This window comes from Hemitrygon akajei, chromosome 11 (assembly GCF_048418815.1).
Source record: "Hemitrygon akajei chromosome 11, sHemAka1.3, whole genome shotgun sequence".
NCBI classification, from domain to species: Eukaryota; Metazoa; Chordata; class Chondrichthyes; order Myliobatiformes; family Dasyatidae; genus Hemitrygon; species Hemitrygon akajei.
The window spans coordinates 160,715,376-160,742,337 of record NC_133134.1 but is presented as its reverse complement, the minus strand read 5'-3'; the positions used below and the strand labels follow the sequence as shown (position 1 = coordinate 160,742,337).

The following is a 26,962-nucleotide window of genomic DNA, read 5'->3' as shown; positions in this document are numbered from 1 at the left end:
CTTCTCCCTGTATCCCTTCATGCCCTGACTGATCAAGAATCTATCAACCTCTGCTTTAAATACCCAATGATTTGGCCTCCACAGTCACCCATGGCAAAGAATTTCACAGATTCACCATGCTAGCTAAAGAAATTCCTCCTCATCACTCTAAACAGACGTCCCTCTATTCTGAGGCTGTTTCCTCTGGTCTTACCCCCCCCCCCTCCCCCCCCGTTTTGAACACTTATCGCATCCCAATCCTACACTAATCCAATTTTTTAAATTCTTTCCAACATTCCCATCACCTTAAGAGGCATTCAGGCAAAACTTGCAGAGAATTGTAGACACAACCAGCTTCCTCATGGCCACAAACCTCTCCACCATTGAGGGCATCTTTTTAAATGCCTCAAAAAGGTGGCATCTATCATTAAAGACCTTCACCATCCTGCACATGCCCTCTTATTACTTCTTCGGCTGTCCATCAATTGTGATGGCTGTAATACAGGGCCCCACAGGCAGTGGTGTCAGGGCTGATCACTTTGGCAATCACTGGAGATCAGTTAGTTTTAGACAGATCATGGACCAGCTTGTGTTCATCTGGAGCAGGGGTTCCCAAACTATTTTATGCCATAGACTATTATCCAAGGGGTCCATGGACCCCGGGTTGGGAGCCCCTGATCTAAAGAAAGGTACAAGATTATTTGTCACATGTACATCGAAACTTTGAAGCATGCAGGGGAATGTGTTGTTTGTATCGGTGACCAGCAGCTTGAAAATATACTTGAGGCAGCATGCAAGTGTCACCAAGTTTCTGGCGGCAACATAGCATGCCCACAAACTACATGTTGTTTGGAATATGGGAGGAAACCAGAGCACCTGGAGGTAACCCATGGGAATGCAGAGAGAACATACAAACTCCTTCCAGGCAGGTGCTGGAACTGAACCCCTATCTCGCAGCTGTCCCTATAAGCATCTTGCTGACCGTGCCACCCTTCTGACTATCTTGCATATTATGCAATGCCCACTAAGCCCTTGGGAATTCTAATCAACGACTTAATGAAGCCAAGAATTCATTTTTAAAATCTGAAAATCTCTGTAAATTCCATCAACGACTTGTGCATTTTTTGGCATGCAGTCTGAACTATCTGGATTTGATTATTTTTTTATTAACCCCCCTCCCTAAGTTATAGGCTCCTTGGTGCCAGTTGTTCCCTTGTGACTGAACCCAAATTGTTCTCCGCTGAGTCCAGGGTTTTGACTGTGAATGTGGGCGAAATGCAGTGGATGTTGCAGATGAACTTGACTCGGACCACGTGCAGGTAATTTCTAACTGGGTCATCGGCCGATCCTCTGACCCACTCCATTTTGATGAGGAACAGCTGTAATTCCCAATCCGTTGACTAAACGGAACCAGACTAAGAGAAGGAAATGCACACAGTTTATCTACTGAGGATCTTCTCCCAAAATTCCCCACATCTTTTGGAGAGACGTTTGGGGAAATTCTGCACCAGTTTTAAAACACTCAGCACTTTTTTTTATTCTAGTTGTTTCTGCATTAGCCAGCCATGAATAACTCCTCATTTGATGTATATTATAGCCAAGCTTTCAAATAAAAGCAATTTGATAGCTGCTTGAAAAGAGTATTTGGGATGTTTTATGGAAATTTTGAAGACTCCAGTTTATCTAACTAATCTACATGCGGTAGATTACTGCTAATGATTCCTTTCAGCATGAAATGGTAGTAAGATGAATTATTGGATGAATTATTAGATGAATCCCAAAACTTTTTTCATATAGGCATAATGTCATATCTTTTGGGCAGATGGGGCTCAAACCCTTGCTGCCTTGCGGCTGTACCCACTCATGGGGAAGGCTTCGGGATTAAACCCTGAGGAAAGGAAAAATCTGGAGCTGGGGTCCCTAAGGCAGATCCACATTAAGTTCAGCGCTGACTGGCAACTCCTACACCACCACTGGTGCCAAACTGTATCAGTTTCTGCCGATCCTTTCGACTCATCAGCTGCGTGGAGAGGAGGAGCTTGCTGCTTGGACGACAGCTCGCTCTCTGTCGTACTGCCCTGGCTAGCATACGGGCTTGCTTATCGACCATGTAGGTAGCGAGGTTGCACCATTCTTGGTCAACCCTGACCAACGGAGGCCTCACATGTGATCAGAAGTTTGGAAGGATCCAGCCCCAGATGGGGTCGCTGAATTGGGTGAGTTCCTGAACAATGCAGAGGAATGTCATGACGACAGCTGGGGAGGTTTAAGTTCAAGTAATTAAATACAAAGCCGGTTGGTGTAAAAATAAATAATCTAGTATTATTAATGGCAGCCATGAAACTGTCAGATTGTGGCTTAAAAACCCATCTGCTTCACTAGTGGCTTTCAGGGAAGAAAACCTGTTCTATCGTGGCTTCAGTGACTCTGGATCCATGAATGTGGTCGACTCTTTGCTGTTTGCTGAGGGGTGAACTGTAACTGTCCAAGGCCAGCAATGAGTCGCTTTGTTTGTCACTTGTACGTCGAAGCATACAGTGAAATGCGCTGTTTGCGTTAAATCAAGTCAGTGAGGATTGTGCTGGGCAGCCCGCAAGTGTCACAACATTTCCGGCCAGCATGGCATGCCCGCGCTCGCTAACGCTAACCTGTATGTCTTTGGAATATGGGGGGGGGGGATCTGTTGGAATTGTTTTGGCCCCCTGTGGACATGATGTGTGCTCCTGCGGGTTATACATGAGCTGCATGTTCTTTTGTCTCTTGGATCTGACGATTGTGGGTTAAACCCCACCCCAGGGACCTGTGACAAATGTTGAGTTCAAGTCCTTTGAGCAACAATGTCAGAGGAGCAGCCTTTCAGTTGAGACATTAAACAGAGGCTTCTATTGCCCTGATACCAAAAGAGTCCTGATATTTACCCCACAATTAGTTTAGTTTGTGTTTGTTATCGTATTCGCATTCAAGCAGTGTTTCTTTTGGGGGTGGAAATCGGAACTTCACAGACACCAGAATTTAATGGCTAATCTTAACCATCCTTGAGGTGGTTGAGGTAAGCCATTCCCATGAACTAATGCAACCTTTCTGGTGAAGGTATTCCCATTGTGGTGTACGAGAGGGAGTTCCAATATTTGGGCCCATTGACAGTGAAGGAACAGCAATGTATTTTCAAGCTGGGATAGAGTGCCTCTTGATGGTAGAGATTTAGTGTATGGGATGTGCTGTTGGAGTGTCATAGACAAGTAACTAATGCATTTTCCAGGTGGTGCACACTGCTGACAAGTGGTAGAGAGATTGAATACTTCGTGTAGCAGTTTGGCTGTCGGTCAACTGGTCTGAGGCATTTTTGATGTCAGATCAGTTTATTTATCCTGCTTGGTAGGCCATCTGTTGATTGGGGTTGATCATGGATATTGGCATCCTAGCTGTCTACGCAAGCCGGGGCAGTATGATGTGGAAGGCAAGCTATTGCCCATGCAGCAAGCTCCCCCTCTCCATGCAGCTGATGAACCCAAGCAACAGCAGGGACTAATTGACAGCAGTGGTGTCAGAGAAGTTGCCAGTCAGTGTTGAACTCAACGTAGGACTGCCTTAGGGACACCAACCCCAGATTTTTACTCGGGGTTTACTCCCGAAGCCTTCCCCATGAATGGGTACAGGCACAAGGAAGTGGAGGTTTGAGATCAGAGTTTTCCTTCTCCTAGATGAGATGCCAACCACAGCTGATGAGCCCCATCTGTCTGAAGCAACTGGTTTTAATGCATCAGTAACCCACCTTTGCCCCCTTTTCCTGTCAGTAGAAACGGTTCTGCCATGCTTTGTGGCTAAACCACACTTGAAGGCCAGGAGCTGGACTTTGTTGTTAGAAGCTATTTGAAATACATGCCATTGGAGCATTTAACAGGTAGTGGGAGCTTATCCCCACTAGCACCCTCGGCCATGACAACTTCAAGGAACCTTTGCACGCACGCATTGAAATGTATTGTTTACATAACTACCAACGCAACATAAGGGTGTGCTGGGGACAGCCCACAAGTGTTGGCAGACATTCTGGCACCAATTTTGCATGTCCACAAGGTTTAGCAAAACAACACAGGCGGTAACACCAACAGCACAAAGCGAGCCCCTTTTCTTACCCACCCACACAGTCAGGCCTCCAACCCCAGGACAGATCACCTCTGGGTATTCGACCTCTAGTCCTTGGCCCTGGACTCTTAGACTCACAAATGTTGCACCTCTGACCTCCGGATATGCTGACCCAGGGGCTTTGGCCTCCAGATTCACATGGACCTCTGACCAGCGGGACTCACCAAGCTGGGAAGTCATTGACCCTAATCTTCAGGGTCCACTGACCTGGGGGCTCATTGGCACCAGTCCTCAGGCTCCAATCATTAACCACAGTGAAATGTGTTGTTTTACGCCTGAGGATCGTGCTGGGACAGCTCGAGGTTGTTGCCAGGCTGGCAGTGCCAACAAGCATGCTCACAACTGATTAACCCTAACCTATACATATTTGGACATGGGGAGGGGGGAACTGGAGCACACAGAGGAGACCCACCTGGTCACAGGGAGAACATACAAACTCCTTATAGGCAGTGGCAGGAATCCAGTGATCTCCAGTGCTGTAAAACGATTATGTTTCCCGCTCTATTACCGTGCCACCCTTTCTTTTCAAGTTGGAACCTTTCTGGCATTTCCTTTCCTCTGATCATTAGAATCAATGTACTGAATATGAAAACAACTTTGGATGAACTGAGCTCCCAAGGTGAAAGATAGGAAGAAAAAGCAATGGGAGGGGGGATGTTGTTTGATATTTTGGGGAGATGATCAAAACATTATTTAAAAAATAACAATCTAACTTTGTAGAGGAGCAAAGTTATAAATTATCATTTCTTACTCCTTCATTTTGAAGGGGTGAGCTAAAACACACAAAGATAACCACAGGAAACTAGCTAAATAGATGAGAAACCATTCTGAGCCCCAAGTGTGTAGATTTAAAAAGACCCTTCTTCCTTCCTGTCATTAGTAAGTCAAGCGATGACTGTGTGGGGCTCTGATGTTTGGATAAAAATTATGCATAATTATTCCATGTCCTTAGGTCCTACAAATGGAAGATTATTATTTTAAAGTACACATCTAAGAGTCTGTATTTGTTTAAATTGAAAGGAAGTGGAATCTAATTTTAGGATTTTATTCTTGTTTTTAATTTATTGCATTTGTATGTCTGGATGTGTTCATTATTCTCAGTGACACAGAGTGGAAGTGGGCCTTCAGCCCATCAAGAAATCTGTGCTGGGTTGGGAGCTCGTCCATGCAGGCTCGTTCTCCCATTGGTGCTGCTCTCAAGTGTTCGTTCCCTGGAAGACAAGTCGGTCTACCTTCATCTGTGGCTGACCCAGTGTGAGATGAGGAACTGCTGCGTGTTTGGTTTTACAGAAAGGTGGCTCTAGGACAACGTCCCACGCGCCATCAGTCTTCAGTGCATTCCACTATTCACTTCCACACTAGGGGCAACTTGCAGGGATTAGTTAACCTACCTGCAGGGAGATGTCCTGCTTTTACTCTGACCAATAATGACAAACCTGTACACCCTGGGCATTCCCTCTTCTCCCCTCTCTTGTCCGGCAGAAGGCACAAAAGCCTGAAAGTATGTACCATTAGACTTAGGACAACTTCTATCCCGGTGTTGTCAGACTCTTGAACGGACCTCTTGTACGATAAGATGGGCTCTCGGTCTCACTAACTTCCTTGTTACGATTTTGCACTTTATCATTTACCTGCACTGCATTTTTTTGGTAACTTTGACACTTTATTCTGCATTGTTATTGTGAAAGATTTAAAAGATTAGTTGGATTTGTCACTTTTATATCAAACCATCAGACCATACAGTGGAATGTGTGGTTTGCGTAAAGGCTCAACACAGTCTAAGGATGTGCTGGGCGTGGCCACGCTTCTGATGCCAACATGGTACGTGCTCATCTTCCTAGCCCTAACGCTAGTCTTTGGAGTGCCCGGAGGACGCCCACGTGGTCATAGGGGAGAACATAAGACTCCTTTTAGACAGCGGCAGAATTGAAACCAGGTCATTGGCGCAGTAATAGCATTAAGGTACTGTGCTACCCTTCCCATACTGTATTCTAGCTCAGTGACTGTACAATGATTTGATCTGCTGAAAGGTTTTGCAGTGTATCAAAGATTCAGAATATATTTATTATCAAAGTATGTATGCAGTATACAACCCTGAGATTTGACTTCCCACAGACAGCCACAAAACAAAGAGGCACCATGGAATCCACTTAGAAAAACATCAAACCTCCAACGAGCGGGGGGGAATAAAAAGAATAAATCGCACAAATGGCAAAAATAAAAAGAGCCAAAAACCCAGGATAAAAGACACTAAATCACAAAGACATTGAAAGAGTACAGGCACATTCAGTTCAGTTCATTCCAGCTCCACTCTCTGCAGGCTGCAGTGCCAGTCCACACAGAATCACACAAAACAGCATCAAGAGAAAGGAGCGCCCAGAAGCCAGAAGCACATCATAACAGGAACGACAGAGTCCAGTCCACAAACCGTGTGGATTAACCGTGTATCTAGATACATGTGACAGTACGAAACCAGTATCAGTACCAGAGGTAGATGTGTAGCCAGGGCATGCATGGGTTTTGAGAGGTATGCATGTAATTTTGTTATAATACATGACTTTACAGTGTTCTTGCAAATAGACTGTGATGTATTCAGCACAATTGTGCTTATCTCATAGTTTTAATACTTCAAAGTTATTGGATGGGGACATTAAAAGTGCATTCTCATAATTTGACTCCACAATACCCAAAGGCCAAGCTTTCTTGTGGGGGTGGGGGGTGGGGGTTACATTGTTTTCAAAATCAGCCTCATTCTGCCTTCAAATTCCTGAGAAGTTCTCTGGATCTCCCATTGTAACTTTGACAGGAATCCAGTGGTCTCCCTGGGGAAAGCAAAAGGAAAATATTTTAATCCGGTTCAAGCTGGAGGGAGCTGATAGACTTCAAGTATTCAACAAAATAGCAGAATTTAATCAGTTAGTTCTGGAGAAAGAATTTGCTGTGGCAGGGTGGGAGGGATCAAAAGGGTATCATAAAATCTGGAGTCTTTCATGAGAGAAATTGGGAAGTGTTTCTTCACACTGAGTGTAGCACCAAAATGTAACATCAAATTTTGTGAACCGGGGGTGGTGATTCTGTGGGATTCCTTGCCACAGATAGCCAAGTCACTGAGTATATTTAAAACAGAAGTCTTCTCATTGCTACCATCAGGGTGGATGGAGGTACAGGAGGCTGAAGGCACACACTCAAACTGATTCAGGAACAGCTTCTTCCCCTCTGCCATCCAATTCCTGAGTGGGCATTGAACCCATAACCACCACCTTTTTTGCACTACTTATTTAATTTAACTATCAAATTATTATTATCAATGGGCTGAATGGACTAAATCTGCTCCTGTGTCATATGGTGTTTGGAAAAATGCTCAAAAATTCTCCTGAAAATGCACTGCTTCTACAAGTTTTTTTTTGTTAGATGAGTTAGGTAGAGAGCAAAAGCAGGCTGCAAACAAGACACTGGAGGAACTTGGTGGCCTCAGTCCAGAGAAAGGATCTCAACTGAAAATGTCGATTGTTTATTTCCTCACAACAGGCGATGGCTAACCCGCTGAGTTCCTCCGCCAGTTTGTATTTGATTTTGCTCCAGATTCCAGCATCTGTAGTCTCTTGTGTCTGCAGAGGCAGTAAAAGGTCTTGTAGTGAGCAGCATTGATCAGAAGAACTACCGGTAGTTTAAAGGCTTTCTATTCCCATGAGAGTTCTTAGTGGATTAACTAACCATGAATGGATTAACTGGTTAGTTATTCTGGCACCCCTCAACTCTTCTTTTCTCCTCACCTGCCTGTCACCTAAGATTTCCGTCCTCTTTCCCTTTCTCCCATGGCTCATTCTCCTCTCCTATCAGATTCCTCCTCCTTCAGCCCTTCATCTCTTCCACCTATCAGCTCCCAGTTTGTCACTTCATTTCTCCCCCTTCCCCCTCACCTGTCTTCACCTATCACTTTCCAGTTTGTACAGTTTCCCCTCTGCCCCACCGCCTTATTCTGGCTTTCTCCCCCTTCCTTTCCAATCCTGATGAAGGATCTTGGACAAAAATGTCGACTCTTTATTCCTCTCCATAGATGCTGCCCAACCTGCTGAGTTGCTGCAGCATTTTGTGTGTGGATTTCTGGCACCTGCAGAATCTCTTGTGTATCTGATCAGTTATGTTTTTATTTGCAGTGTTGCTTAAATAAGATTTTTCATGTTACCCTTTCCTTTCATAGCATCAGAATAGCTGTGTTCAAAATGGCAAGAGGATTTCTCATAGCTATTGATTCAAGAGTTATTTTAATCACTGTTCTCTGTTGAGCCAAATCATCTCTTGCTGATTACCCATAATTTGAAGTGGAATAATTGCTGTATTTAACATAAATATCCAACAATCCTGGCTGGTCTACCATCAACAAGAAGGGGAGAGGGGTGAGAGAGCTTTTTCAGATAAAAAACCATCCACTTTGGAAACTAAATACACTTTAATAGGTTTTTCTCTATAAAACAAAATGTTCCCCCAAAACTTCTGAATTAATCTTTTTTTTCTAGTTCATAGGAAAATCCTTTCCTTTCTGACAATGTCTGACTTTGTGGCTCAGATCTATTTGTTTTATTGGTGCTTTTGGGAGATAGGAATCAGGCTAGGGTTTAGGGACTGGTGATGGGGAGTCAGAGTCTGGGCAGGAGTTCAAGTCCAGGTCAAAGCACACCTCAGTCCCAGAAATCTGACAGCTGGCACGAGGAAGACCAGTGATCTCCAGGTTGGAGACTGGTCCTGAGCTGGAAGTCTGTACAGGCGATAAGTCCCAGATATGGGAAGGAGTCACGAAGACTGGTGACGGGGTCAGAAGTCTGGGTGAATCTGCAAGCTGGGGACGGTGCAAGTCCAGAAGAAAAGGCTCAAGGGGGCAAAGCTGGAGGCCAAAGCCCAAAGCGCAGCAAGTGGAGAGGTAGAATCCTGAAGGTTAAAGATCAAAGGTAGAGGCCGAAAGGAGTCACGAGGGCCCAGATCATTGGGGTTGGTGGTTTGTGCGAGCCCGGATGCTGAGGCCTGAGGGTCAAGTCCATGAACAGTGTCTTTGGGGTGAATCTGGAGGTAGAGACTGGGGGAGTTGAGGCGGCCTGCCCTGGGCGGGGTTGCAGGCCTGTCTTGGGGGGAGTGGGAAAGAGGAGTGTTTTGCTGCTAATGGTATTGTTTTGTGGAACATTGGTAAGCATGCTTCGTGTGGTGACACTTGCGGGCTGCCCCCCCGGCACATTCACAAGTGTACTGGTTGTTAAAACAAACAACACATTTCACTGTATTTTCATGTACAGGTAATGAATCTGAACCTGAATTCTCTCTCAAAACACAAGTGTGAGCCTGTTGTGATCATACTTCCTCGCTTCATTCTTGCTCCCCTCCCTACCCTTAAGCAAGCTATTCTGTGGTAATTGCTGCTCAGTAGAGGTTTGTTTACAGAATACATATTTTTATATTACATAGACTCCACTAGCCGCTTTAACTCAACTGCTTCACGTCTATGTTTATGCATCCCTTGAGCCTCCTGCCCTGTGCTTAATCCCTCTGTTTTCTTTCTCTCTCCAATATGCATCTCAAACTTGCTCCTTTGTGCTTGTGTCGCAGTGGGGGCAGCCTGCCCTGGGCATGGAGGCCTGTCTGGATTTGTGGGTGGCAGGAATGGGAAGCTGTGTGTTGCCTGGGACGGTATTCTTTCCGCTACGAGGACAATCTGGAGAGAAGCTGGGTTGTGCTCTCTGTATATATCACGTAGGTAGTGAGGAGCATTTCCCTTTGCAGTAACTCTATCCAGAGTGGAAGTGGAAGGCAAGAGGGTAGAATACTTAAAAAGAGGTTTTGAAATTTTTTTTTCTACCCAGAGGGGATTTGAATCCTGCAATGGGCGTCATGAGGTGGCAGAAGTTGTTCATTGCAAGGACATAACATTTCTATAAATTACATAATGGTGAAAAGAAATAAATAATGAGTTAGTGTTCATGGGTTCAAAGTAAATTTTTTTTTACAATGTACATACATATCACCATGTTCAAGCCTGAGATTTATTTTCTTTTGGTATACTCACTGAACGTATAGAATAATGACCATAACAGAATCAATGCCCAACTAGGGCGTTCATGAAACGTTCAGAGTTTTGTTGACGGAGGAAAGAAATATTGCTGAATTATTGAGTCTTTCGGCTCCTGCGCCTCCTCCCCGATAAGAGTATTGAGAAGGGGTCATGTCTGAGATCCTTACTGATGGATGCCACTTGAGATATTGCCTCTTGGAGATCAAGTCAAGTCACTTTTATTGTCATTTTGACCATAACTGCTGGTACAGTACATAGTAAAAATGCGACAACGTTTTTTAGGACCATGGTGTTACATGACACAGTACAAAAACTAGACTGAACTACGTAAAAAAAAAACAACAACACAGAGAAGGCTACACTAGACTACAGACCTACCCAGGACTGCATAAAGTGCTCAAAACAGTGCAGGCATTACAATAAATAATAAACTGGACAATAGGGCAAGGTGTCAGTCCAGGCTCTGGGTATTGAGGAGTCTGATAGCTTGGGGGGAAGAAACTGTTACATAGTCTGGTTGTGAGAGCCCGAATGCTTTGGAGCCTTTTCCCAGACAGCAAGAGGGAGAAGAGATTGTATGAGGGGTGTGTGGGGTCCTTCATAATGCTGTTTCCTTTGCGGATGCAGCATGTAGTGTAAATGTTTGTAATGGCAGGAAGAGAGACTCTGATGATCTTCTCAGCTGACCTCACTATCTGCTGCAGGGTCTTGCGATCCGAGATGGTGCAATTTCCGAACCAGGCAGTGATGCAGCTGCTCAGGATGCTCTCAATACAACCTCTGTAGAATGTGATGAGGATGGGGGGTGGGAGATGGACTTTCCTCAGCCTTCACAAAAGGTAGAGATGCTGCTGGGCGTCCTTTGCTATGGAGCTGGTGTTGAGGGGCCAGGTGAGATTCTCTGCCAGGTGAACACCAAGAAATTTGGTGCTCTTAATGATCTCTACCGAGGAGCCGTCGATGTCAGTGGGGAGTGGTCGCTCTGTGCCCTCCTGAAGTCAACAACCATCTCTTTTGTTCACATTCAGAGACAGGTTGTTGGCTCTGCACCAGTCTGTTAGCAGCTGCACCTCCTCTCTGTAAGCTGACTCGTCGTTCTTGCTGATGAGACTCACCACAGTCGTGTCATCGGCGAACTTGATGATATGGTTCGAGCTGTGTGTTGCAGCACAGTCGTGGGTCAGCAGAGTGAACAGCAGTGGACTGAGCACACAGCCCTGGGGGGCCCCCGTGCTCAGTGTGATGGTGTTGGAGATGCTGCTCCCGATCCAGACTGACTGAGGTCTCACAGTCAGGAAGTCTAGGATCCAGTTGCAGAGGGAGGTGTTCAGGCCCAGTAGGCTCAGCTTTCCAATTAGTTTCTGAGGGATGATTGTATTGAATGCTGAACTGAAGTCTATGAACAGCATCCGAACGTATGTGTCTTTTTTGTCCAGGTGGGTTAGGACCAGGTGGAGGGTGGTGGCAATGGCGTCATCTGTTGAGCAGTTGGGACAGTACACAAACTGCAGGGGGTCCATTCAGGGGGACAACAGGGTCCTGATATGCCTCATGACGAGCCTCTGGAAACACTTCATGATGATGGATGTGAGTGCAACGGGACGGTAGTCATTTAGGCAGGACACCGAAGTCATCTTCTGCAAGGGGAGGATGGTGGCGGCCTTGAAGCACGTTGGAACGGTGGCGCTGCTCAGGGAGATGTTGAAGATGTCAGTGAGAACATCTGCTAGCTGGTCTGCACATCCTCTGAGCACTCTACCAGGAATGTTGTCTGGTCCAGCAGCCTTCCGTGGGTTGACCCTGCACAGGGTTCTTCCCACATCGGCCACGGTGAGACACAGCACCTGGTCATTTATAGGAGGGGTGGAGTTCCTTGCCTCCATGTCATTTTCCGCCTCAAACTGGGCGTAGAAGTTATTCAGTGCATCTGGGAGGGAGGCATCACCCGCACAGTCAGGTGATGTTGTCTTGTAATTGGTGATGTCCTGGATGCCCTTCCACATGCGCCGCGTGTCGCCACTGTCTTGGAAGTGGCTGTGGATTAGCTGGGCATGTGCACGCTTTGCCCCTCTGATGGCTCGGGACAGTTTGGCCCTTGCTGTTGTTAAAGCTGTCTTGCCGCCTGCTCTGAAGGCGGAGTCGTGGGTTCTCAGCAGTGCACACACCTCTGCGGTCATCCATGGCTTCTGGTTGGCACGTCTTGGACAGAGTAACATCATCAATGCACTTGCTGATGTAGCTGCTCACTGATGCTGTGTACTCCTCTAAGTTGGTAGAGTCGCCATCAGTTGCAGCCTCCCTGAACATGTGCCAGTCAGTGTTCTCAAAGCAGTCTTGAAGCCCAGATGGCTCCTGCTGGCCAGGTTTTCACCTGCTTCTGAACTGGTCTGAAGCGCCTGACAAGCGGTCTGTATGCTGGGATTAGCATAACAGAGATGTGGTCTGAGTAACTGAGGTGGGAGCAGGGCTCTGTCCGGTACGCGTCGGGGATATTTGTATAAGCAAGGTCCAACGCGTTCTCCCCCCTTGTTGCAAAATCCACATACTGATGGAATTTGGGGAGTACTGACTTAAGATTCAGGTGATTAAAATCACCGGCGACAATAAACAGTCCATCAAGGTATGCGTTCTGCAGTTGGCTAATAGCCCCGTACAGTTTACAGAGTGCCTCCTTGGCATTAACGCTGGGGGGAAATGTAGACACCGAATATAAGGACAGAGGTGAATTCCCGTGGCAAATAAAATGGTCTGCTTCTAACAGCCACAAACTCCACTAGCAATGAGCAGTGTCTGGAAACTAGCACAGAGTTCTTACACCATTCCGTATTGATGTAAATACACACACCACCACTGCAAGTCTTACCGGAGAGAGGTATATCCCTGTCCACACGAAACAAGGTGAGCCTGTCCAGCTGAATGGCAGCGTCCGAAATTCCATCAGTCTGTCATGTCTTTGTGAAGACATATGCAGAGCAAACTCTGTACTCCCGCCGAGTACTTCATTGGAGTCGGATGTAGTTTATTGTCTAGGGAGCGGACATTGGAAAGCAGAATGGACGGGAGAGCCGGCCAGTTAGGGTTCGCTTTTTGCCTGGTACGGACCCCTGCCCGCTTACCTTGCTTCCGCTTCCTCGCACATCTCTTACGACGTCTCTGTCTCCGGCTCCCAGCATCAGGCAAGTCCGAGGAATGTAGGCCCGTTACCCTCAGCAAGCCGAGGTCGTGTAATTCAGCCAGCAGATCTTTGTGAAGGTTTGTTTTTGGGTGATCTCTGTATTGTAGTAGTATCTGGCGATGGTAGATAGCTGGTCTGTTATCCATGTGCCCTAATCGAAAACTGTGTATCAAACTTAGATTAGAAAATTAAATTAAAGTAACACCAGGTCTGAAATGTCCTGGATGTTGGTGAGTGTCGTGCCTGGGATGGAGCTGGTTGAGTCTGCAACCTTTTGTTGCCTCTTGTGATTCTGTGCAAGGCTGTGATTTAAGCGGTCAGAATGCTCTGTACCGTACAACTGTGAAATTTAGAAGGTTATTTGGCTACAGGCCAAAACTAGAGACTATATTAATAATACTGTACATACATACACACAAGAGATTCTGCAAATGCTGGAAATCTGGAGCAATGCACACAAAATGCTGGAGGAACTGAAAAGTCCAGGCAACATTCAACGTTTCAGGTCTTTTAAAAAATATTCTACCCCCTGCCTCCAGGACTACCTTTATGGTTTTAAAGAGCTCTGTGAGGTCTCTGTTGCCTGTTTTTGAGAGAAACGAGCCCCATCTTGCTTACTGGTTTGGGTAATGGCTGTGTGCTGACAGTGACAGTCTGACTTCACAGCAGCTGCCAAGTTGGTAGGTTTGAACAAGAATTGCTGTTGATTGAAATTTGCAAGTGTCTTTATCCCTTGGCAATGGCTTTTGATCGGTGCCTCATTGCAATGAGCAAGAAGTCCCACAGGAAGGAAGAACTTGGTACAGCATAAACATGAGAGATTCTGCATATGCTGGATATCTTAAGCAACACACATAAGGTGCTGGAGGAACTCAGCAGGTCAGGCAGCATCTATGGAGGGGAATAAACAGTTGACATTTCTGGCTGAGAGCCTTCTTCAAGACTGGCAAGGAAGGGGGAAGAAGCCAGAATAAGGTGGTGGGGAGAGGGGAAGTAGTCCAAACTAGAGACTAGGCGAAGGAGCTGGCAACATTTTGGGCCAAATCCTGGTTAAAATAAGTTTACTCTTTAGAACTTTCTGAACTTGAAACGGGTTTTCATCTGAATGTGTCTGAAATGTGAGTATTAGTTCCTTCATCAAACTCTCATAAAGTACATTTCAGGAGAGCAGTTGAGGTAAATTGGTTTATTACTGTAACATTTATCGAGATACAGTGGGAACACTTGTCTACTGTTCATATTTATCAGGAGCTCCCAACCTTTTTTCTGCCAGGGATCCATGGACTGCAGGTTGGGAACCCCTGCTTTAGATCCAATTAATTACAGTGTATTGAGGTAGTACAAGGTAAAACAATAACAATGTAGGTTGAAGTGTTAGAGACAGTACAGAGTACAGCATTGGAACAAAGACATAGGTTCAAAAGTTTGAGTTCAAGAGCTGTGAGATAATGTTACAGCTATTAAAGAATTTAGTTGGACCTCACTTGGAGTACTGTGTGCAGTTCTGGTCAGATCACTACAGTAAGGATGTGGATGCTATGGAGAGAGTGCAGAGAAGATTCACAAGGATTTTGCCAGCTTTGGAGAGCATGCTTTATGAGACTAGGTTGAGTGAACTTGGCCTTTTCTCTTTGGAGTGACGGAGGATGAGAGGTGACCTGATAGAGGTGTACAAGATGATGAGAGGCATCGATTGTGTGGATAGTCAGAGGCTTTTTGTCAGGGCTGAAATGGCTAACACAAGGGGCATAGTTGTAAGGTGCTTGGAAGTAGGTGCAAGGGGGATATCGGATAAGTTTTTCACAGACAACGGTGGGTGCGTGGAATGCACTAACAGCGACGGTGGTAGAGGCTGATACAATAGGGTCTTTTAAGAGACTTCTAGGTAAGTACATGGAGCTTAGAAAAATAGAGGGCTTTGTGGTAGGATAATTCTAGTCAGTTTCTAGAGTAGGCTACATGGTCGGCACAACATTGTGGGCCAAAGGGCTTGTAATACCGTATGCTGTAGATTTCTATGCTCTAAGAGCTAGACATCCTGCCAGAGGCTGCTGGATGTTTGCACTCTTTGCTTTTCATCTCCACCTCGCAGGGTGTCCTCCATCTTCAGGCTGCATTGGTTTGACAGGTAGATCGCAGCTTCAGTTCAGTGTTCTTCTCACTTGGGGCCATCCATGGTGGAGTTAACTGGGTGGGAGGGGGTGGGGGGTAACTCAATGTTTGGGGTCATTGACTGCAAAAACACCTGCAATTCCTTTCCTCCCTTAGTTGCCGCTTGACCTCATGCGTTCCTCCAGTAGAGTGTCGCCCCAGATTCCAGCATCTGCTGTAGTTTAAATCTCTACACGTAGGCACGGTTGTTGAACGGTGACATAGATGGATACAGAGAGAAACGAGGTACCTGGGTGAGTACAGGAAAATAGCAATGGGGATGAAAGGCCAATCTGTGGCGTTAATGACTGGCAGACAGGAGTGAGGGACTGGTTGGGTGGTCTACCCCGACTTCATCCTTCCTAAGTGATCTCAACTGCAAGTTGCCTCACTGATCTGGTTTATTGCCGTAAGCCCGATAGCATGGCAGTTAGTGTTGCGTTATTACAGCATGAGTGATTCCACCGCCATTGTCCGTAAGGAGTTAGTACGTTCTCCCCGTGACCATGTCAGTTCCCTCTGGGTGCTCCAGTTTCCTCTCTCTTTTCAAAGAAGTAAGAGATAATAGGTTAATTGGTCAACTGGGTGCGATTGGATGGCACGGGCTCATTGGGCTGGGAGAGGCTATTACCGCATAAAATCTCTAAATTAAATTTTTGCTCAACTCATTTTCTGGCTCGTGCATTAAGCACTTTGCGACCACATCCCCCACCACCTCTATAAATGTCAGTTGATCTGAGGTTCAGGGAGCTCCATGGCTCACCGGGTACTGCTTTCTTCTCTGGTTATGAGGCTATGGGTTCAGGTTTCTCTCCAGAGGACACATGTACTTGAGTTGAGGTGAACAACACTGAAGTTTTGTCGTGGATGGTCCCAAGCCCGGCTGCAAGAGGAAGAGGGTTGGATATGGGGCTAGCAAGCCCATCCCATAAAAACCCAGAGCTACAGAAACACCAACAGAAGCTCCAAAGACCTCATCCCTAGGAGAGGAAGGATACACCAAGAAGATGGGCTACACCTGAAGGACTGGCCCTGGACAGAGGACTCAAGCGAGCTGCAGTACTGTTGACGACCTATGCCCCGGTAGGGGTGAATGGCTTAGCACAAACACGCAAGCTGCTTGATCTGCTGAGTTTCTCCAGCCGACACTTAAAGGCTTGCTCCACAGGTTTGGGGAATGGGTTGGTCTCAAGCTGGCCGCAGAAGTGACTGAAGTTTGTCTTTCTAAGTAACATCGAAATGGCTGATTGGCAGCAGTCCCTCTAATGTGTTTTTACAGCTGCGCAGATGAACGATTGCTCTGAGCAGGAAATCTTCACACGGTCTGAAAACTGCGCTGCACTTTAAATTTTTTTTTCGCAATTTCCGTTTGATGAATATCTAGGATGAAAATTGAAAAATCACATACTATTGCTTTTATTTATTAGTGGAAGGGTATAATGAAATACAGTACAACAAAGAAAAATGTTCATGTTTTGTAACCTTTTCCGAGCTGTGTGGCAACAAAGGCTATGTGCAAGGCAGCATTTCAGTTAGAGTGCGGCCACGCCGATTAGAGGGAGCAGGTGGTGATGGTTAGTGAGGTGTGGAGTTTGCCTGATTTATTGCTTCCAGTCAAGCCCCAATCCCTCTGCTGGAAAGTACAATGCAGGACGGTACAGCCCTCATTGTTGAGCAGTCCACCAAATACACCCATCATGAGAAATGGGTGAGGCAAAGTTATTTCACGGGGGAAAAAAACACAGCATGAGAGAGAGGAGAAATGCAATTCTCTATCTATTTCAGGGAATGTGGCACCGATCTTTTCCACACAGTGACTGTGATAGTGACCACGTTGTTTGAATTTAATCAAGCCATATTTTACTGTGCTGACAGCTGTGTGAAATGGATGCTTTTGTGCTGCCTGTAATTGGAGCTGCCTAGACAGCTGTACTGTAGATGGACTCATGAATGTGTAACCTCAGTAATCAGTCTGCATTGTACATACAGTTGCCTGAATCTCTATCCTGCACCCAAATGCTTCTGATGTTACTGCATCAAACTAAACCAGAAAGGAGCCGGGGTTCCAAACCTTTTTCATGCCATTGACCAATACTATGAAGCAAGTGGTCTATGGCTCCAGTTTGGGAAACCCTGGCTTAATGGAATAGGCGTACATCTACGCATCAATTACTTAACTCCATCTGCTCATATTTACAAGGAGGGAAGATGTCCTTCTTTCGTGTTTTGGTCCTCAGTAAGGTAGCATGGTAGCATAGTGATCAGGACTATTGTTTTACAGTGTCGGCTGTTAGGCTGGGACTCGATTCCAGCCACTGCCTGTAAGGAGTTGTACGCGAGGGTTTCCTCCGGGTGCTGTTGTTTCATCCTACATTCCAAAGATGTTTGGGTTAGGGTTAGTGTGTTGTTAGCGCCCAGTTCAGTCCTTTTTGATTTGTTACACACAGTACATGAAGCTAATCTTTAAAAAAACCAAAACACTGGAGCAACTCAGAAGGTCAGGCAGCATCTGTTTGAGGAATGAATTATAGATGTCTCGGGCCAAGGCCTGATAAGTCAACTATTTATTCCACTCCATGGATGCTGCCTGACCTGCCGAGTTCCTCCAGCATTTTGGGTTTGTTGCTTTGAATTTCCAGCATCTGCAGAATCTCTTGTTTAAGATTTGCTTATCTTATTAATCTTAATATCTTAAAAGTCCTGCTCCAGCAGAAGGGGAGGAGATTCTGGGCCAAGTAGGATGAATCAGTGGACCAGAGCTTTGTGTATTCTTTGTAATGAGCTGAATAGATTCCCCTGTCGGATTTCACTTTTTGCTACTTCAGTCTCCTTCCTTCCTGAATCGTCATGGGTGAGGTTTGGCTGTGCTTAAGATTCAAAAGGCATTTTTCTTCCTCTTTTGTTTAATGCTCCCTCCAGTGTTCGCCTGTCACATTTTGTCCCCTCGACTCCACTTTCAAATCCAGTGGTATGGCCTAGATAGAGTGGATATGGAGAGGATGTGGGGGTGTCTACGGCCAGAGGGCACAGACTCAGAATAGAAGGACATCCATTTAGAAGAGGGACGAGGAATTTCTTTTGCCAGATGGTGGTGCATCTGTGGAATTCATTGCCGCAGACAGCTGTGAAAGCCAAATCATTGTGTATATTTAAGGCAGAGGTTGATAGGTTCTTGATTAACCAGGATGTCGAAGGTTTGGGGGAGAAGGCTGGAGAATGGGGTTGAGAGGGGTAATAAATCAGCTATCGATGGAATGGTGGAGCAGACTTGTTGAGCCGATTGGCCTAATTCTGCTCTTGTCTTATAGTTTTATTTGGTTCACATTTGCAGGGGTACTTTTAGACTGAAGAGCAGCCAAATCCAATTTTCCAATCATCTCACACATTTTTAAGGCAATCATATTAATTCTGTTTTAAAGTACAGTATGGGTCAGTACAGTTTCAACCCCAAATTATTGCGTTTTCCTCCATATTGTGCCTGAGAGGAGGACAAAGTCCATGAGCAGGGTGTGTGTGATCCTTCATGACGTTACTGGCATTTTTCCGACTCTTTTCTGTATATTGTCCTTGATGGCGAGTAAGCTGACAGCCCAAGGTGCTGGAATTACTCACTGGAAGCTGTATATAATAACGTCAGTAGCTTATTACTCATCTGTTAGTATCAGTTTTTAAATGTATGTGGTAGTCCATGCCTGTTAACTCCTCGGTACAGCAATTTCTTGCAGGTGACTGAAAACGATTGTGACTTAATCTGAATCACAAGAGGAATCCTGGTGGGAGAGAATGTTTAAAAAAAGCTCATTCATGTAAATTAATTCTTTGAAAAGATACTTAAAAAAAATTATTGCTTACAATTTTAGGGATGAGCTAAGTCTGTGTCTTGGCAATTTGGAAGTTGTATGAGCAGGGTGGATAGGATCCTTCATGAAATTTCTGCCTTTTTTCAGTGCCTTTCTGTATATGTGCCCTTGATGGCGGATAGGCTGATAATATGTTGAGCAGTTTTAACTGCCCGTTGTAGAGCCCTCCTGTCCATCGGAGTGCTGTTTCCATACCACACAGTGATGTAAATTGTTAGGATGTTCTCAACTGTGCATCTACAGAAAATTGTGAGTCCTTCATAATCCAGCTTTCTTCAGCCTCCGGGTTGGATTTGATCTCTTGCCTAATACATGAAGGGATATTATGTTAACCCACTGATGAACCCAGTCTCAAATTCTCATTAGGTTCTCGTCTCCATGTTCTTTGTGCACAAAGGATAGTTTTAAACTATCTTCCGGTTTACTGTTTTTGGGTAAATGCACAAGAAAAACTTGAGCCTGGCTCAAAAACTCAGTCTGGTGTGGAAACACCAATAACCTTGAACAAAAAAATTCTACAAAATGTAGGGGATACAGCCTGTTTCATAATGGGTAATGCCCTCCCCACCGTTGAGCACTTCTGCATGAAACATGGTCACAGGAAAGCATCATCAATCATCAGGGGCCACCCATCACCAGGGACGTGCTCTCTTCTTGCTACTGCCCTCAGGAAGAAGGTACAGGAGTCTCAGGACTCTCACTACCAGGTTCAAGAACAGTCACCTCCCCTCAAACCTCAGGGTCTTGAACCAAAGAGGATAACTTCACTCATATGTCCATCATTGAAATGTTCTCACAATCTGTGGACTCACTGCCAAGGGCTCTTCATCTCATGTTCTCAATATTTACTGCTTATTTATTATTATTATTTCCTTTTTGTATTTGTACAGTTTGTTGTCTTTTGCACACAGATTGAATGCTCAGGTTGGTGTGGTCTTTTATTGATCTGTTATGGTTATTACTCTGTGGATTTATAAGAGTATGCCCACAAAAAAAATCTCAGCGGTGTGTCGGGTGACATATATATACTTTGAGAATAAATTTACTTTGAACTTTGAGCAATGGCAAGAGAAAGGTGGAGAAAAGCATAGTCCTGCAGGGAATGTCCATCTCATGAATTGGCTTTGCAATGAGGTCATGTCCAAGCAAGTGAGATATTCCGCCAATTCTAAAACACTGACGATTCAGAAAGTACAAAGTGGTCCTCAAGCTACAACAGCTGATAGCTTTGTTGACCCAGCTGATCAAAAGCCCAGGAGATGCTAGAGGTGAATAGTAAGACCATCGTTGGGTGTGTCTAAAGCAAGAGGGCAGAAATGTGCAAGGTAGGAGGTTCTGAAGAGATCTGGTTTATGGTAAAGGTTGGGAACCCCTGCTACACTGGAATCAGGAACATGCTGCCTGATGAAGTGAAGGCAGGTTCGCTTACAAGTATCCAGATCAGTCATTGAATCTCCAAGGCAGAGAAGTATATGGACCAAATGGTATAAATGGGAATAGTTACTGGTAAATTTCGGTGGCGGGATGGAGATACATCTCTAGCAAAGGAGGTGTAAGCGGCTTCTTTGCTATGTTAGCTTGTAGGTCACCCCAGGGCAAGCGGTAGCAACTGCTTAGACCTCCCCCTCTTCCCCCCCCCCCCCCACTGCCCTGATCAGGGTCACATGAATCCACGGGAGCAGGTGATGGATTCATATCACAAGTCCTGGTTATGCGGCATATCACAAGTCCTGGTGCATATCACAAGTCCTGGTTATGCGGCTACTGACGCCAGGCAGACAATCTCTGAATCTCTGATAATGGCTGGGGTCACCCATCTTGTAAAGACACTGACCAGAAGAAGCCAATGGCAAACCACTTGTGTAGAAAAATTTGCCAATAACAATCATGGTCATAGATAGATAGATAGATAGATACTTTATTCATCCCCATGGGGAAATTCAACTTTTTTTCCAATGTCCCATACACTTGTTGTAGCAAAACTAATAACATACAATACTTAACTCAGTAAAAAATATGATATGCATCTAAATCACTATCTCAAAAAGCATTAATAATAGCTTTTAAAAAGTTCTTAAGTCCTGGCGGTAGAATTGTAAAGCCGAATGGTATTGGGGAGTATTGACCTCTTCATCCTGTCTGAGGAGCATTGCATCGATAGTAACCTGTCGCTGAAACTGCTTCTCTGTCTCTGGATGGTGCTATGTAGAGGATGTTCAGAGTTTTCCATAATTGACCGTAGCCTACTCAGCGCCCTTCGCTCAGCTACCGATGTTAAACTCTCCAGTACTTTGCCCACGACAGAGCCCATGGAAAGACCATGATCACCCACATCACACAGCACAGCACATAATGAATGAATAAACTGGTAAATATGAAAAAAATCTGCAGATGCTGGAAGTCAAGGTAAGATACACAAAGTGGGAGGAACTCAGCAGGCCTGGCAGCATCTATGGAAAAGAGTAAACAGTCGATGTTTCGGGTTGAGACCTTTCATCAGGACTGGAAAGAAAGGGGGAAGAACCTAGAATAAGAAGTTTGAGGTGAAGGAAGGAAAACAAGCTGGAAGGAGATGGGTGAAGCCAGGTGAAGGGGAATGTAAGTGGGTGGGAAATGAAGTGAGAAGTAAAGGGCTGAAGAAAAAGGAGTCTGATATGAGCAGAGTTGAGCATAGGAGAAAGGGAAGGAGGGGCACCAGAGGGAGGTGATAAGCAGATGAGGAGAGAAGGGGATGTGAGGGGAGCCAGAATAGGAGAGAAGCGAGACGAGTGAGAAATTTTCAGAAATTGGAGAAATCGGTGTTCATCCCTCAGGTTTGAAATCCTTGCTGCTTTTGCAACTGCCTATGGAACTGGTTAGGTATTGAATGGGATACAAGTATGTGAGCTCCATTGTGGGTCAGGTTGGCTGGGCTTGAATAATAAATCCTGCAGCCCTCTGTTGTAGAATGGCAAGGTCTGGACAACCTGCAGGGACCAGCACAGCTTTTACTCATTGTCTGTTGATTATTTTAACCAGCATATCATTGCATCCTTTGTGGTATTTGTCTCAGAAAAACATGACATCCTGTCCGACAGCTCAGTGCTGGTGTTTGTGCTCCATGAGAGCCAATTTTGTTTTTTTCCCCATTTGTCTTTCAAGGTCTGCATTCAATTAATTTATTCACTGTTGTTTTACATTGTTCTTGGATTATACTTAATTAGGCATAAATTTAAATAGATTTGGGCTTCCCTGTGAGCTCACGTGAGTGACAGTTCTGTGGGTGAAAATGTCTTGTTAAGAGGTCTGAGAGGAATGGCCAAACTGGTTCAAGCTGACACGAATTCAAATAACTGCGCGTTACAACAGTGATGTACACCAGAGCATCTCTGATGGCAAGGGAGAACAAACTAGTAGAATGACTTTCCTGATAAACTTCCAATGATTTTTGAGTATCAGAAACGGCTGATCTCCTGGGATTTCCACACACAAGAGTTTGTAGAGAATCGTGTGGAAAAACAAAAAAAAATCCAGTTAGCGGCAGTTTAGTGGGCAAAAATGCCTTGTTAGTGAGAGAGGTCAGAGGAAAATGGTCAGAGTGGTTCAGCTGACAGAAGGATGATGGTAAATCAAGTGACCAGGCATTACAACAGGAGAGCATCTCTGAACACACAACACGCCCCGAAACTTGAAGTGGATGGGCGACAGCGGCAGGAATGTTGGTGGACCTATTTTATGGAAGTTGAGGATGTACCTTGAGTGAATGTAGCAGCTGGGGAGACTGATGGTTCTGCAGAGTATGCAATAACTCTGATAATGTTGTATAGGAGGCTGGGGTCACTGATTTCTTCAGTATTTCCAGTATATTATAGAGGGGCAATAGTGAAAATGGGAAAGAATTTAGTAAGTAAGAAGCAGACTGTAATTATGAGGCAACGCACCTCTTGTCTCAGCATAACAAATCAATTTGTTTTTGTCAAAACTTTTCAAAAGCATTTGCTTTCATCATCCTTGGTAAATTCTATCAGCATCTCTGTAAGAATTAAGGAAATACACACTTGCATTCAAGGAATTTGTGCTTCAGAATCAGGTTTATTATCGCTGACATGTGTCATGAGTTTAGTTGCTTTGTGGCAGCAGTACAGTACAGTGCATAAAAATTATTCAGTTACAATAAAAAATATATAAAAAATGAATAGTGCAAAAAGAGAGCAAAACAGTGTTCATGGGTTCATGCACCAATCAGAAATCTGATGGTGGAAGCGAAGAACCTGTTCCTAAAATGCTGAGTGAGAGTCCTTAGGCTCCGGTACCTCCTCCCTGATGGTAGTAACGAGAAGGGGGCATGTCTGAGGTAGTGTAGGTCCTTAATGATGGATGCTGCTGCCTTGTTTAGTTATGAATGTCATGTACAAATTACATTATTTTGGAAGGTCGATGTGTTTGAGTAATTCCCCTCAAGCAGTACATCAGAAACACAATGGATAAAACCACAGAGAATGTGGTATTTTTCAAATCATATCCAGATAGGCAGGGACATGTCCTTCATTCTAAGGATTGACTGTTCATACTGGAAACAGTTCCCTCAGTCAGAACAGTTCTCTGTTGAACAAGTCTCTTTTGAGTCTGGAGCATATGTTGATGAGCTGTTTGTGGGTGGACTGAGATCAAATCAGACTGTATCCACGTCAGATCTATGTACCTGCATTTCCTTGTAATAATCATTGGAAGTTTATCAGGAAAGTCATTATCACTGGTTTGTTTTTCCTTCAGCTTGAACCACTGGCCATTCTTTTCACACCTTTCTCATTTACAAGGCGTTTCTGCCCACAGAACTGCCGCTCACTGGACGTTACAGAGCAGCGTAATTTCATCTGAATTCAGCAATGTTGGGGCAGACAAGTGATTAAATTTGAGTTCTGTTTGCTGAGTTTGAGTGTCATAAACTCTGAGCATTAGACCATCAGCAGCACTGTTGATTATCAGTGTATTTGCAGGACACAATGTTCATCTCCCAGATCAACTGAAAAAGGAGCTGAGCTGTGGCAACGAAGGAACCTTTGGAACAGATCTTGACTGATCTCACTGAGATAGCAGCACCCTTGCGTCTTGAGACATCACCAGAACGAGTGAGGAGTTTATCTGTGGAAATGTATCCTCATAATTATTGGAGAGAATCATTGAAGGTTATCTAGGATCTGGCCAGAAAGGACATTCAGCAGTGGGAAGAGTGAAATAGGAAGCCAGTATTGTGGTTGATTTAGACCATAAGATGTAGGAGCAGAGTTAGGCCATTCAGTCATCATTTCTGCTTCGCCATTTGCTTGTGGCTGATTTACTATCCTCCTCAAACCCATTCTCCTGCATTCTACCTGTAACGTTTAACGCCCCTTACTAACCAAGAACCTATCAATCTCTGCATGAAACATACCCAAACAGTCTTTGTGCCTCCATGGACATCTGTGGCAATGATTTCCACAGATTTGACACCCTCTGGCTAAAGAAATTCCTCCTCACCTCTGTTCTAAAGAAACGTCCTATTCTGAGACAATGCCTTATAGTCCTAGACTCTCCCACTTGTCGGCAAGGAGCAAGGCAGGGCTGGGAAAGTGAGAGGCAGCTGAAGGGATGATTGCAGATTGGTAATAGTTCGATGGTTGGTTGCTTGAGCTGAGGATCGAGGTACAGTTTGCCAATATGCTTAATTTTCTTCTGGTGCAAGTTGCTTTTGCCTCCAAAAATAGCTGTAAACTGAAGAATCTGCATGTTTTGCCACATTAAACTAAGTATTGGTAGCTGTTCAACATTTCTACTTTCTCAAAGGACTTAATTCTGGAATATGTTGTAAGAAAGTGATCTGTGGTTTACTACCACAGTCTTGCATGATGTTAAATTTGTGCTTTTAGGGCAATAGTATGATGCAAAGGCATAAAGTTGCTATAAATTACTGATTAAATAGAGCAAAAAAAAAAGGAATAATGAGTTAGTGTTCCTGGACTGTTCAGAAATCGAATGACAGAGGGAGGAAGCTGTCTCTGAATCGTTAGTGCGGGTCTTCAGGCTCCTGGTAGAAACGAGAAGCGGGCGCGTCCTAGATGGTGGAGGTCTTTAGTGCTTGTTGAGGCACAGTACATGAGGGCTCCATCGCAGGGGGATTGTGCCCATAATGGAGCTGGCTGGGTCTAACAACTCTCTGCAGCACCTTGGAATCCTGTGCATTGCAGCCTCCATAGCAGATGGTGACGCACCAAATCTCAAACTCCAAATGAAACAGAGGTGCAGGCTTGCCTTCTTCATGGTTTGGTTTAAAAGGTCATTAAAACTAATTTCTCCACAGTTTCAAGGACATCAGTTCCTTGGAATTGATCTTTAAATTTGAGGATTTGCAGGAATTTTATTTTTGCAAGTCTTTCATTAAAAACGTGTGGATCTACAGCTTGTAATTTTGGTTGCTTTTGGTTCTGTCTTCTGTCAGAATAAACTGGACAAGTGGATTATAGTATTTGTCTGGCTGACAACTCAAGAATTCCCAAAGCACAGTAAGTTATCCAAAGGGAAATCATAAATCTCTAGTTTAAAGAAAGTACAAGAATAGGAATTACGTAAGTCAGCCAACAAACAAAATTAAGGAAGGGCTTCACTATTTTGGATCAAGCTTCCTTCTGTAGAATTTCTTAGCCACAGCAATCTTGTGTCGGAAAATGCTGTAAGTACAATATAAAACCTGGCATCGGAGCTCGGGCAGGTCTGTTTTATTCTCAATTCTTTTTTCCTTGCGTGGCATCAAGAATTAAATTTTCCAAATCAATTCTCTTCACAACTGCTGTCGGCTGCTTACATTGTTACTGGAAAGTCGCTTTGCAGAGAGCACTAGAAACTTTAAAATGATTGGCACTTTTTGAAAGGCTCAAAAATATGCATGATACATAATTTCTTACCCAGTTGATAATCTGTTATGTTAATTAATATCTGCAGGTTTTATTGTTATATTTAAGCTCGGGTGTGCATTTAATTTTAGAGTGGCAGCAATTCTCTACAGAATAGCTTTCTCTGTACTCTGTACCAGTGTTCTGTCTCGTGGACCAAATATTGCACTGAGCAGGAAATATTTACATGTCCTGAAAACTGCGTGGCTGTTTTAAGTGCTTTGTTTTGTCATATGCATACTATGAATATTGAAAATTCACATGCTTATTCTATTTATTAATTGAAAGGTATAATGAAATTTTGTACAACAAAGAAAATCTTCCTTGTTTTTCTCGTCAACTGCGTGGCAACGAAGTCCATGTGCGCGGGAGCATTTTGGTTACTGCATGGCCGTACCTGCACAGCTTAGAGGGAACAGTGCTCTGAAGGATCAGTGAATACAAACTTTGCACGGGAATGAATACCATCCTCATTTGTGACTTAGGAAATCTTTGTCCTGTGTGCATTTCCTTTCTTTTTGTGCTTGCACTTAATTTTATAAAAATAAAGCCCACCTATGTTATTACATGTATATGGAAACATTGAAACCTACAGTAAAATGCATTATTTACATCATCAACCAACATAGGTCAAAGAGATGGTGGGGGCACCCCTGATATCTTGACATGGTACTAGTGCCAACACGGCATA

At 44.6% G+C, this 26,962-nt stretch overlaps 1 protein-coding gene across 2 annotated transcripts in view; it reads left to right on the top strand.

Moving 5' to 3' along the window:
* The window catches only part of arhgap46b (Rho GTPase activating protein 46b), a 208,385-nt gene that overhangs the window by 24,147 nt on the left and 157,276 nt on the right, over positions 1 to 26,962 (top strand). Inside the window, exon 2 of one of the 2 annotated variants that reach the window (XM_073062089.1) lies at positions 15,624 to 15,760. The exons of the other annotated variant lie outside the window; for it this stretch is intronic. Coding sequence (XP_072918190.1) covers positions 15,732 to 15,760 — 29 coding nt within the window. The 5' untranslated portion in view covers positions 15,624 to 15,731. The remainder of the gene's footprint in view (positions 1 to 15,623; positions 15,761 to 26,962) is intronic. 2 annotated transcript variants of the gene reach the window in all.